Source organism: Saccostrea cucullata, unplaced genomic scaffold (genome assembly GCF_032062105.1).
Source record: "Saccostrea cucullata isolate Sc308-1 unplaced genomic scaffold, CSIRO_AGI_Scuc_v1 ctg105, whole genome shotgun sequence".
Classification (NCBI taxonomy): Eukaryota; Metazoa; Mollusca; class Bivalvia; order Ostreida; family Ostreidae; genus Saccostrea; species Saccostrea cuccullata.
In genome coordinates, this window is record NW_026919155.1 from 1,190,203 (window position 1) to 1,202,987 (window position 12,785).

At 33.0% G+C, this 12,785-nt stretch overlaps 1 protein-coding gene across 6 annotated transcripts in view; it reads right to left on the reverse strand.

Moving 5' to 3' along the window:
• Positions 1-2,769: 2,769 nt before the first annotated feature.
• The window catches only part of LOC134281049 (multiple epidermal growth factor-like domains protein 6), a 42,307-nt gene continuing 32,291 nt past the window's right edge, over positions 2,770-12,785 (reverse strand). For 3 of the 6 annotated variants that reach the window (XM_062763548.1, XM_062763540.1, XM_062763512.1), the window contains 9 exons: positions 12,424-12,552; positions 11,686-11,787; positions 11,565-11,579; positions 9,957-10,214; positions 9,572-9,829; positions 9,307-9,435; positions 8,797-8,922; positions 8,350-8,484; positions 2,770-6,440 (listed from right to left, as the gene is read on the reverse strand). In XM_062763548.1, the coding sequence (XP_062619532.1) occupies positions 6,379-6,440; positions 8,350-8,484; positions 8,797-8,922; positions 9,307-9,435; positions 9,572-9,829; positions 9,957-10,214; positions 11,565-11,579; positions 11,686-11,787; positions 12,424-12,552 (1,214 nt within the window). In that variant the 3' untranslated portion in view covers positions 2,770-6,378. Of the gene's footprint in view, positions 6,441-8,110; positions 8,158-8,349; positions 8,485-8,796; positions 8,923-9,306; positions 9,436-9,571; positions 9,830-9,956; positions 10,215-11,564; positions 11,580-11,685; positions 11,788-12,423; positions 12,553-12,785 lie in introns of all 6 variants that reach the window. The other 3 variants (XM_062763527.1, XM_062763520.1, XM_062763534.1) reach the window with 3 other exon arrangements.

Sequence of the window (12,785 nt, forward strand, 5' to 3'; positions counted from 1 at the left end):
AATGAAGCAATTTATTACCTTAATGCCCAAATTAAATTGCTTACACAAAACCTTTATATAAAACAAAAGCTCTGTTATTTAAAAAGGATGAAGTGTTAATATCTGTTACATTTTACAGTTTGTAGCCGTATATAGGAACCGAGGGAGAGGTGGTGGTGGTGTGCTCCAAAGAATTTCGCAGATACGCATACACATGATAGATGTACATATAGTATACTGTAGAAATAAACACTTTTTTATTACGTCCAATGACTTTCTTTTCCTTTGCTCGTCAAGGATAATTGCTTGCGGAGTGTCCCCTCCAAACTGCCCTCCCCCCTTCTTGCTGGCAATTTTGTGACTTTGGCGTGTCATACAATGGCACCCATTCAGAATGAACTTTTATGAAACTTATTTTAAAAAATACAACAAGTTAAAGAATTTATAATGAAAACATGTAATGCATTACCCCGGAATATAATCTGGACACGAGGTCGAATTTGACTCCAAACATACCTTGTTCTTTCAAATCTACATTTGCAGCCTTATAAATTCGTGAAAAGGTTTGAATATGGTTGAGTCATATAGCGTTTGTCACACGTACGTGCCCGTCTTCAACTTCATCAACATTTTTAAGCCCTAGTAATCGAAGATCCGGGGGTATAGTTTTTGTCGTGTCCGTCTGTCTGTCTGTTTGTCCGCAAAAACTTTAACCTTGTCCATAACTTTTGATTTAGTGGAGCTATGACTTTCATATTTCACATGTGTATTCCTTATGACAAGACCTTTCTTTGGAAACAGCAAAATTTAACCTTTTGGCCTTGACCCTGGAGTTTGAACCAATTTTCCACAAAAATCTCAAACTTTTACTTTGGCCATAACTTTTGAACGGTAGGTACTAGGACTTTCATATTTCAAACATGTATTCTTTGCGGCAAGACCTTTCATTACCAACAACTTTAAACCTTTTGACCATGAAATTGGAGATTTCCGTACTCATGAAAAATTCTCTAACCTTGGCCATAACTTTTGAACGGTAAGAGCTAGGGCTTTCATACTTCACATTTTTAATCCTTTGACCCTTTGGCCTTGACCTTGGAATATGACCTACTTTTGAAAAACAAATCTTGACTATAACGTTTGAAGGACTAGGGCTTTCATACTTCACATATTTAATTCTTGTGAGAAGACCTTTCATTGGATATCAAGAACTTTGACCATTTGACCTTCGAGTTTGACCTACTTTTTAAAAAAAACTTTAACCTTGGCCATAACTTTTGAACGGTTAGGGCTAAGGCTTTCATACTTCAAATATGTAATTTGACCCTTGCTAAAATGTTCTTTAATTAGTGTTTAGCTCAGTTTCAGAGAATCTGTTCTAGTTATTTTCATTGAACTTTATACGCTGATATTTATATTTTAATATTCACATCTGTTGAATATAAAATCTTTTTCATGCCCCCGTAGACGAAGTTTCGGGGGGGGGGTAAATAGGTTTTGTCCTGTCCGTCCATCTGTCTGTGCATCCGCAAAAAACTTTTGAGTGGGTGGGGTATAGCTGTCATTTTTCTCATGTGTATTCTTTAATTGTGACGAGACCTTTCTTTGGGTACCATCAAATTTAACCTCTTGACCTTGGCGTTTGACCTACTTAAAAAAATATACAAAACTTTAACCATGGCCATAACTTTTAAACAGTTGGTGCTAGGGCTTTCATATTTTTCGTATTTCGTATTTTTATGCCCCCGTAAACGAAGTTTGGTGGTATATATTTTTTGCCCTGTCCATCCGTCTGTCCGCAAAAACTTTAACCTAGCCCATAAGTTTTGAGTGGGTGGGGCTATGCTTTCATATTTCACAAATGTATTCCTTGTTATAAGACCTTTCTTTGGATACCACAAAATTTGACCTCTTGACCTTGAAATTTGACCTACTTTTACACAAAAAGTCCAAACTTTTACTTTGGCCATAACTTTTGAACAGTTAATACTAGGACTTTCATATTTCACAAATGTATTTTTTGTGACAAGACCTTTCCTTAGACAACAACTTTGATATTTAGACCTTGACGATTGACTTACTTCTAAAAAAGTTTAACCTTGGCCTCAACTTTTGAAAGGTAAAGGCTAGGGCTTTCATATTTCACATATGTAATACTTGTGACATGATTTTTGATTGGATACCAACAACATTGACCCTTTAACCTTGACCTTGGAGTTTAACCTACTTTTAAAATACTAGACCTTTCATTGGATACATTGACCCTTTGACCTTGGAGTTTGACGTACCTTTTAAAAACTTTAACCTTACCCATAACTATTGAACCTTAATGGATAAGGCTTTCATACTTCACATATGCAATATTAATGACAAGACCTTTCACTGGATAGCAATAACATTGACCTTTTGACCTTCATTTGACCTACTTTTTAAAAACTTTAACCTTGGCAATGACTTTTGAACGGTTATGGCAAGGGCTTTCGTACTTTCCATATGTAATCTTTGTGACAAGACCTTTCTATAGAAACTAACAATCTTGACACTTTGACCTTGACGCCGAGTTTTGCCTACCTTTAAAAAACATTAACCTCGTTAACATTTGATTTGCTTTTTAGAAAATTTAACCTTCGCTATATGCCATACAGGGGCATCAGTGTTTCACAAACACATTTTTTTTTAAATACATGTATAAAGTCCAAGACATTCAAAATGCTCATGATCAGTTCTCACTTTATGGTCTTTGTGCCAGCTGGCAACAGTTATGTAATGGAAACAACAAAAACAACATGCTGTTAAATTCAATTTATGATATACTTTATCATTTAAATACTCATATGCATAATACTGGAAAAATAAAACATAAATATGAAATCAACATACATGTAGACTGAAATAAATGAATTTTTGAAAAAAAAGGCATGTACATAAATATTTATGAAATATTTCAAAACATTTTGATGTACATATATAATTCTACATTTTCTGTGATTTTGATTAAAAAGAATTTTGAATACAAATTTAATCGGAAATTCATAACGACATTTCAAATGAAATTAAACAATAATAAAAAAAAAATTAAAGGGGGGAGGGGTTGAAGTTTAAAAAGATACAACTCATTATATTTAATTTTACAATAAAATCTGATGCTGACAGTTGAAATAAGCCAGATGACAAAACAAGTGGCCAAAGGATGGCTGATAACATTTTCATACTCACATATTCTAAGATTTGAGGGTAAATAATTAAATCTTACCCTGTTTGTCCACAAAAACTTTAACCTTGCTTATAACTTTTTCCAAGGTGGTGCTATGGCTTTCATACTTGATACTTCACAAGTGCATTCCTTTGACCTTTCTTTATGTACAGTACCACCAATTTTGACCTTGTAACTTTGACTTTGACCCACTTTTACCAAAAATTTCCAACTTTTGAATAATTGGTGCTAAGCTATCATTCTTCATATGTATTCACTGTGACAAGACCTTTCAATGGGTATAAAATATATGACCTTGACCTAAGAGTTCTAGCCACTTTTAAAAAAACTTATCTTTGACCATATCTTTTAAACTGTTAGTACCAAGGCTTTCATATTTCATAGGTGTATTCCTTGTGATGAGATTTTCCTTTGGATACGACAAGTTGGACTTTTTAACATTGACCATGGAGTTTGACTTGCATTTGAGAAACTTCAACCCTCGTCATAAGCTGCCATATGGGGGCATCAGTGTTTCCCAAACACATCTTGTTCTGGCTGCTGTTTTGTTCCATTCTCTTTGAATTTAGAAATTAATAAGAATCTAACAAAAAAATTTCAAATCAGACCTATTCTTTGAATAACAGGTCACAAAGTGGACCATGATTATACTGTTGCCTTCTACAATAAAGACCAAGTGTACCCATAATTCATTTCCTATATTCTTGTGATGAGTGCATTAACAGAGAAAATATCAAGCATCAAAAATCTGCTGGGAGGTTATGTAGCTAGTCATTGAGTATTTAAGATGATATATTTGAATAACAAATGATGTCATAAATATGTGTAATTTGTAACATAAACAACTTTAATATTGAACTAGACAGGAGTTACCTGGGTGAAAAAAAAATTATGGCAGATTATATCTATCAAAGTGATTTACTAGGTAAGCATAATTAAATTACCATTTCCTTTTATATTTTTAGCTAAGGTATCCAGACACCTTTATTATTCAAACAAACTTGTTACATCGGGCACTGAGATGTAGATAAGAATATGTTCAAGCATCTTTTATTTTATAATTGCAAATTTGTAAGGATTTCCCCATACTGTAAACCAACTTTTATTCGCGTGCGAGAAATTTTCGCGAGGGCCTAGTCACCGCGAATATTTCTCGCCGAGAACCGATCCTTAAGGTCTCCGTGTCTATTAACAACTGATCCAAAAAAGGCTTGATCGCGAAAATTAATCGTCGCGAACTAGTTTACCCTCGATAAATCGTGAAATAAAGTCGTCGCGAATAAAAGTTGGTTTACAGTATATTCCTTCCATATACGCTAAAAACTGTCTGAAGAAAATCCAACACTTTGACCTATAATTAAAATGGTGGCCAATGAAATAAATGAAAACACAATTCAGTTAAGAGAGACTGATGGGCTGGAATGCTGATTTTGTTCAGAAAAACTTAAGCCTTTGGCTCAAGTGAGTGAAAATTTACCCAAGTTTGATGCAGTTAAAGATATATTGATGATAGGATGGTACAGATTCAACTGAAGTAGTTATGTAAATGCATTATAAAATCTCCTAGAATCCTATACATGTACTAAATTATCAATACTGTGGAATTATCACTTGTGGGGGACTATTATTTGTGGATTCCATGGGTCACTCTTAATACCAACACATTTACAATGTACAGTTTTGTCAGTGTTTTGATTTATTGAATCCTCTGTGTAGAAAAGTTACCCACATGAGTTCAATCCAAAGAACCAATAAAATGTTGCTTATCCATAAACACTCATTGACACCCCCATCCCCCCGCAATTAAAATGATTCCAAGATACTTGTGATTATTAGTAATTTAAAGTTTTAAAAATATCTTTATACATATTTCAGAATATCCATTTTTTTAAATAGTAGAATTTGAGAAAAAAGGTGGTAAATAACTCCCCACACACATCATCTTATTGCATTATGAAAGCCAATGTTGGAATATAATGAAATGGAAAGGAAATATTCCTTCCTTTATTCGGAAAGTGTTCGGCTATTCCAGAAATGGGCTGTTCTGAAAAAATTTCCCAAGACAACTTAGGGCCCACAGTGTTTTGATGCAAAACAAAACTTCTCCTGAAAATACATGAAAATTTATCAGATTGGCTACCAAACTATCTCTAAAACTCTATTACTAGAAAAAAGATACTAGGATCAATAGAAACATATAGATAAAATCAATGTTACACTTACTTGGTATTTATTAAACGAGTTTCAACTACGTATCCCTGATATCTTTAGTTACCAAGACTTTTATGAAATAAATTGAAGAGAGAGTCATTTTTCTAACATACGCTGTATTTTGACCATATTTTCAAATTATGCTGCATCAAAATAATCTTAAAACCTACAGTAACAGATCATATCACCTCAAATATGGGTCAAGTTGGACAGTTTTATTAAATTAATAATGCCAGTAAAATTGCACCTACAGATTACTTGTATGATTTATTCATTCTACTGGAAATTGTATCAAATACATTCCTTCAGGATTCTTTTTCATTCAACATTTAAGTCAGCCTTAATTAAAACATTCTATAATGTACATTTACAAATATGGCAAAATTCATGAAATTAAAAATAAACAATGTATATATTGCACCAATTCATATTGTAAATAGTAATGAACATTATAAGGTTCTTTGGTCCTCAATAAAAAAAAAATTAAAACACATACATTAATACATATGTCTTTACATTCCTACATTAATGGAACTAAACAAGGTAGATTGCTAAACAAAGAAACCTTGATTTAAAAAAATATGTTCCCTAAATTGCATAATTTTTAAGTGATGCCAAAAATTATGCAGGGCATAAATGTGGACCAATATAAAGCATATAAGCAAATTGTCACTAAACAAAATTTGACAGTTACAGTGTAACTATCAATATACTACACTTAAACATTTCAGTCACACTTCAAATATACACTTAATCATGCATGCCAAATAATTGTAAAATAGAAATCTCTTGGCACAGGTTTTACATTTAGTCAAGCAGATGGATGGTGTATTGGGGGTGATGCTTGATGAAATGCTGGAAGGTAATGGGTTGATGCTATGGAATTCTGGGTAGTCTCCCTCGTGGACCAGGTCTGGATCTCGACAATGTTTTCTTTATAGAGCACCCAATCTGAGTACCATTCTGAGGTATCATCACCTCTTACTGTAATAATGTACATTCCATGGAATATCACCTCTCCTGGATGAAGAAGGAGCTAAAATAAAACAGATATGTCCAATGACTTATTGAGATATCCTTTTACTAATGTCAGGAGTCCCACCCAAGTGAACACATTTCTGTTGGATAACGTGTTGACTCAATCAGGACCTCTGGCATTGTGAGGATGATATTAGAAAGAATTCTAATGATTTGCATTCAAAATATTTGTACATATATAAATACATGTACAGTGATGGAAATGAGGGCAAAAATTACTAAAACAAACCTAAAAAAAATAATGCTCTTATTCGTAAGAAAATTAAAATAAAATATTCAAAGAATTAAATGTACACTAATAACTATCAATAATTTGTATTTTTCAATTGTCAGCGATAAACTATGTATACATACAATGGTCATTATAGAGATGTTGTAAAATTTGACCTTGAATTTGGACAAAGCCATTAAAGCACATATATTTTGCATTCTTTAAATATTATTTTAAATTGACTTTGTTGATGTTGTGTCAACATCTGTTATGCAAGATCAGTTTAACTGAGAACAAAAGATGTTTGTAAAACACTTATGCCCCTCCCCTAAATTATTGGAATTTTTCGAAGTCCAAGGGGCATAACTCTGTCAAAAATGGTCCAATTGTACCCAAAACAAATCTTGACCAGGATATTCTTATGATAAATCTGTATATCAAATTTCATTTCAATATGTGCAACCTCTGCAATGAAAATGAAGGAAACTGATGGTGGACCGACCAGCAGACAGCAGCAAAGCAATATGTCCTCCCTTCTTTGAAGGAGGACATAAAAAAGTGTTATATATATAGAGCTCATTTTATTAAAAACTCTCCAAGCTAATTATAAAAATGTTGCTAAAAATGGTTAATTTGTCCTTGTGTAAAACGAGAGTGACAAAATTTGAGTCAGGGTTAAGGTCAAATGCTGTCTTAATCTAAAAATATGCTCTTTTTGAGGGGATGCTCCATTTTGCAGTGCCTTTGTTAACTAAATACCTCTTGTAGTAGTGAAACAAAAAATATCAAATACAGTTTGCATTTTTTTTTGGACAAAATTAACCCTCAATTTTTACTGGAGAATGGACACAAAAAGACCTGAGTTCATGCATATTGTTTCTGGAAATATAGTAAATATGAGTGAAAAAATTGGCCAAGGAAAATTACAAATATTTTACCTTTAAGTACTGGTAATTTCATATTAAAGAGATATTGCATGCAAATAATCATAATTATGTATTAAATTTCATTATGAAATGCATATTCTAAACACATTAGATTTTTTTCATGAATCAAAATGTTCTATTTTGCATAAATATTTTATTTCTCCTCTAATGATTAAAACATTACCATAGGCCACTTCTCTAAACAATTAACTTGCTACTATAACCCCCATCCTCTAAATATTAAATCCTTTTGCATAAATTTGTGGGTTTTTCCAAACTAAATTCATCATTTTTAATCTAAAACATACTGATGAAATCTATAGCTAGCAAACTTTGATATGAAAAAAATATCCTGAGGTTACATATATCAAATGCAAGTTAACAATCATTGTTAAATAAAGCGTAATTAAATCACGATTAACTTCAAGAAAAGAAAAACGGATGCATTCTCAGACAAAAATAAATGGAAGCAACCAAATACAAATTAAATGAAGCATTTTTAGTGTTAACAAGCCACATACTGTGACCTACCCTTCTCCTCTAATCATCATCAAGTTCAAGGTCAGATAAGTGAGTGACTGAACAAAGAAATATCACAACTGTAGATCAACTTCTTACAGATTAAGACATTTTTAATCTTGTATATACAAGCTTAACTGTACCAAAAAAAAAGTTTTTTTGTCTTAATATATAGCAGTGGACCTTTATACATTTGTCGAATAAAATTTAAATCCACAGTTTAACCAAATGACCTAAATTTGAATCCTCACCTGTGATGTACTGACACCTTGACCCAGTAAATCCGTTCCGACACACACATGCTCCTGACACTGGGTCACAGAAGCCTTGATTATCACAGTTACAGAAAAATTCACAATTGGGGCCATATTTCCCTTGTTTGCACACTGAAATAGACAAAATTTTCATCAATTTTCTTAATGCATTAATATGGAAATTGAAAGCTTGACCCTGCATCTTTATCAAATAAGGGTTCATTTGGCTACCTGGAAAAGCAATACTGGTAGACATTTTGATTTTATTAAGTTTTATAGTGTATTTCTAATATTCAATAAGAGGAATCTCTGTTTGGTCTTATAAGCTCAATAGATTATCTATAACTTCAGTAAACCATCAAAATACTAGTTTAAAATACAAATGTCTAAAGAATTCTTCATTTTGAATTTGTCTATCACAGTGAAAAAGAAACCCAAGCTTACTGTTTGTGCAGTTAGCCCCCTTTAATCCTGCAGGACAGAAGCATTCCCCTGTCACATGATCACAGTGGGCGGAGCCACACTGACACTCCTCCTTACACAGAAATCCATAATAACCTCTTGAGCACACTGAAAATATAAGGAGGAATGTAACATTTTATTTATCATCAATGCTTTTTTCTAAAATAAGTTTTTATTACGGTATGACAATGGGTTTTACACACACTTTAATCAAATGTGAACTGCATGTTCGGTTTAACACATTTAAATTACTGTGTGAAATCTCCCTTGTAATTAGGTGAACATGGACTAAACTTTTTAAAAACTACCTTTCATTGCAAATAACAATGGATGTTAGATAGTTAATTTGTTTAATCATTCTTTCTGTAACAATCTATACATTTCACTGCCCATTGACTGGCATTACTATATGTTTACATTACTGTGTCTGCCCATGGACATTGTAATGTTCACAGGTTTACACTGCCCGTGGACATTGTAATGTTTACTTACTGTGTTGACAGTTCTCTCCCTTGTAACCTGGTTTACATTTACACTGCCCATGGACTGGGTTACATTTAGCACCATTTTTACAGCTGCATGTCTCTCTACAGTACAGACCATATGTTCCCTTTGGACAGTCTGAAAGTCAAACATTTATCACATAATATCCTTCTGTACATGTTTTTAAAAAAAGAATATTAACAATTTTTTAATGCCTTACTGAACCTTTATATCTCAAGTTCAGAAATAATGAATATAACTGTTTCTGGCTTACTGAATTCGCAGCTTTGACCGTAGAACCCAGGGAGGCAGCTACAACAGCCACTGACGGGATCACATGACCCATTATTCTGACACACACACGAGTGGACACAGGCTGGACCAAACTTCCCGGGGGGACAAAGCTGGTCACAAGTGTCCCCCATCCAGCCAAGGTCACAGTGACACTGACCGGTCAAATGATCACAGCGTCCATTAACACTACAGTTACACACACCACTGCAGTTCATACCAAATCTATTATCCTCACACTCTGAAATTACAATCACTGGCTTCAACTTCATGCATCTCAAAGAAATCAAATACCAATAAATGTGAATTATTTTATCCCAATTCAACATAGCTTCCTGTATAAAATTTTATGACATCCAAAGACTTACTGAACTGACACCTATCTCCATGGTAACCAGGCAGACATATACACTGCCCACTCTCTGAATCACAAGTGGCCTCGTTCCTACATTTACAGACGTGTTTACAGCCCTGACCTGTGTACCCCCGGGGGCAGGGCTGGGCACAGGAGGGTCCTATGTACCCCACAGGACACAAACAAGCTCCTGTTCTGGAGTCACAGGTGGCTCCGTTTTCACAATTACACTTGTTCTCACAATTCGCACCAAATCTTCTTTTTCCACAACCTGAAAATCATTTTTACTCATCATAATACACAAGAGTCTAAAATATCATTTCAACATTTGTTTGCATCTGCCTTTTAGCACAAGAAGTACTTGATAAAAATTATCATATATTAGTACATGTATATCATAGTTACTTAAAACATATTATTTTATCATAGTGACTTACTTTTTCAGTTATTTTCTGCAGACGAATAATTAAATTTCAAAGCAATTTATGTTGATTCATTTGTTTAACATACTCCATTTATATGACTTAGTAGTTTTTATACTTGAATTCTTATTTAAGTAAATACTTTTTGCACTGAATTGAATTAATTAAAGACAAATGTAAAGAAGAGTTCTTGAAAAGTTCATGGACTGATATCTTAAAAAATAAAACACTTTTAATAATAATTAAGGTAGCTCCATAATCTTTTTTTTTTACCCTTCATATTATGTATAAAGTTGAACCTAAATATTAGCTTATTGTAAAGAACAAGGTTCAGTTATAGCCTTTTTTGGCCCTGTGAATTTCTGAAAAACTGAAACTGTTTAATTTTAGTTAACAATGCATTAAATATTATTTGGACCTTTGGTGATTGCATGTCTATCAAAAATGACGTTCTTATCTGGCTGGTCAATGCATTATGACGTCACAAAATGCATCAATTTCCTCACATTCTGAAAAAGTCTACAAAAACAGCTAATTTTTTAAGCTATTTTCCAGTATTTGATATAGAGCACAACCTCTGATCTAAAATAAGCACCTAGAAAATGATATAACAGTTTACTGTTGTTGAGAATTACAATTAATTTTTAGATCAGAGGATGCGCTCATATTATTTTTCTTCTCCGAAAGTACTCAAAATATACCTGTTTACATTAAATTCAAGAACACTGCAATTCAATAAAGCCTCTGTTCCAACACCTGGCATTTGAGAAAAATTTTAATAGGAAATGAAATGACTCTGTACTTTATTTTGAGGTTTAAAATGGAACTTATAGTGTTAGTAAATAGTCTAGTCATGTCTACAGGGCCGTTTTATGCATAAAGTGAACCGAGTTCTTTGTAATGCATCAGTCCATGAATTTTTTGATAATGCTCATAGTCAGAAATATCCACAGTTCATTACATCAAGAAGCTCAGTATTTTGTGGTGTAAGGAGACAAAACATGCATTTATTTACAGCATGCTAGACTTGAAATTTGATATTTACTTTCTTTTTAAGAAATCTTATGACTTCTTAAAAACATGAACATAATTAACATTGAGATGTACGGTTCCTGATAAATGTACCATAATCACTTTTTACTTCCCATAAATAAATAGAAAAGCTCAGAAACAATATTCATGTTACAACACTGAATTACCAATTCTCAAGGATTCTGCATTGAAAAATAATGAGTTTTTTTTAATTCAGAACAAGTTAATTTCCACAGCTCCTCCATAAACAACACAAGGTATAAATACAAATTTTCCGTCAATATATACCTGATTCGGGTCTCCCTTTAGGTTTGTTTATAAATGAAACCACAGATATACTCTCATTACGGCGTCTGTCACGGACTTTTCTATTTCGTCTATTCTTTCTCCCTGTTGAAAGGGCATGTTTTGTTAGGCTTATATTAATTGTTAAATCAAGCTTTAATTTGTCTATGTTTGCCATAGATTTAAGTTATCAAGCAATTAATTAAGTTTTCTACCCTAATTTGTATTCTGATTAAACTTTAGAAAGCAAAGATATCTATATATCGATCTGTATACAGGGAAATTTTTGCCCCCGTTTTATTTTTGCCCCATTTGCCCTCGTCGGGCAAATTTAAAACAGGGCAAATACAAAGTAAACAGTATTATATCTTAAACAAAAATATTTCTGGGGGTATTTAAAACAGGGAAACTTGTTTCCAAATATGAAAGGGCGAACATAACCCTGTATACAGTAGTAATTATTGCAAAGAATTCTCAGTCGTAATGCATTATTGTTTAAATTACAGTCAGTTTCATATCAACATACAACATTCAATGCTAAGTATTGAAAATAGTGTTCAAAGCATGATATAGTGAAATTCTGAAACAGTTTGAAATGCTTTTCACACAGACAGTGGTTTATATACATGTATATGTATATTAGAACTTTACCATCAAACACTTCAAATTTATTATGATTGTAAGTTTAAGCTGTGATCAGTTTTTTGACACTGTAAACATGTCATTCTTAGCTATATTTACTTCTGGTGCAGTTTTTCCCATAATGCCCTGGTTTACAGCTACAGTTTCCTGTGACAGGGTCACATACAGAGTTCCTCCCACAGTTACACGACTGATCACACCCCTCACCGTACCGACCCTCCGGACATTCTGTAACAAAACAAAGTCATCAGAATCTGTAAATAATCTCTACACTAACTGTCTAGTCACATGATATTGTCTGTCTACACTTAAATATCTCTACACTGTCTAGTCACATGATATTGTCTGTCTACACTTAAATGTCTCTATACTGTCTAGACACATGATATTGTCTGTCTACACTTATATGTCTCTACACTGTCTAGTCACATGATACTGTCTGTCTACACTTAAATGTCTCT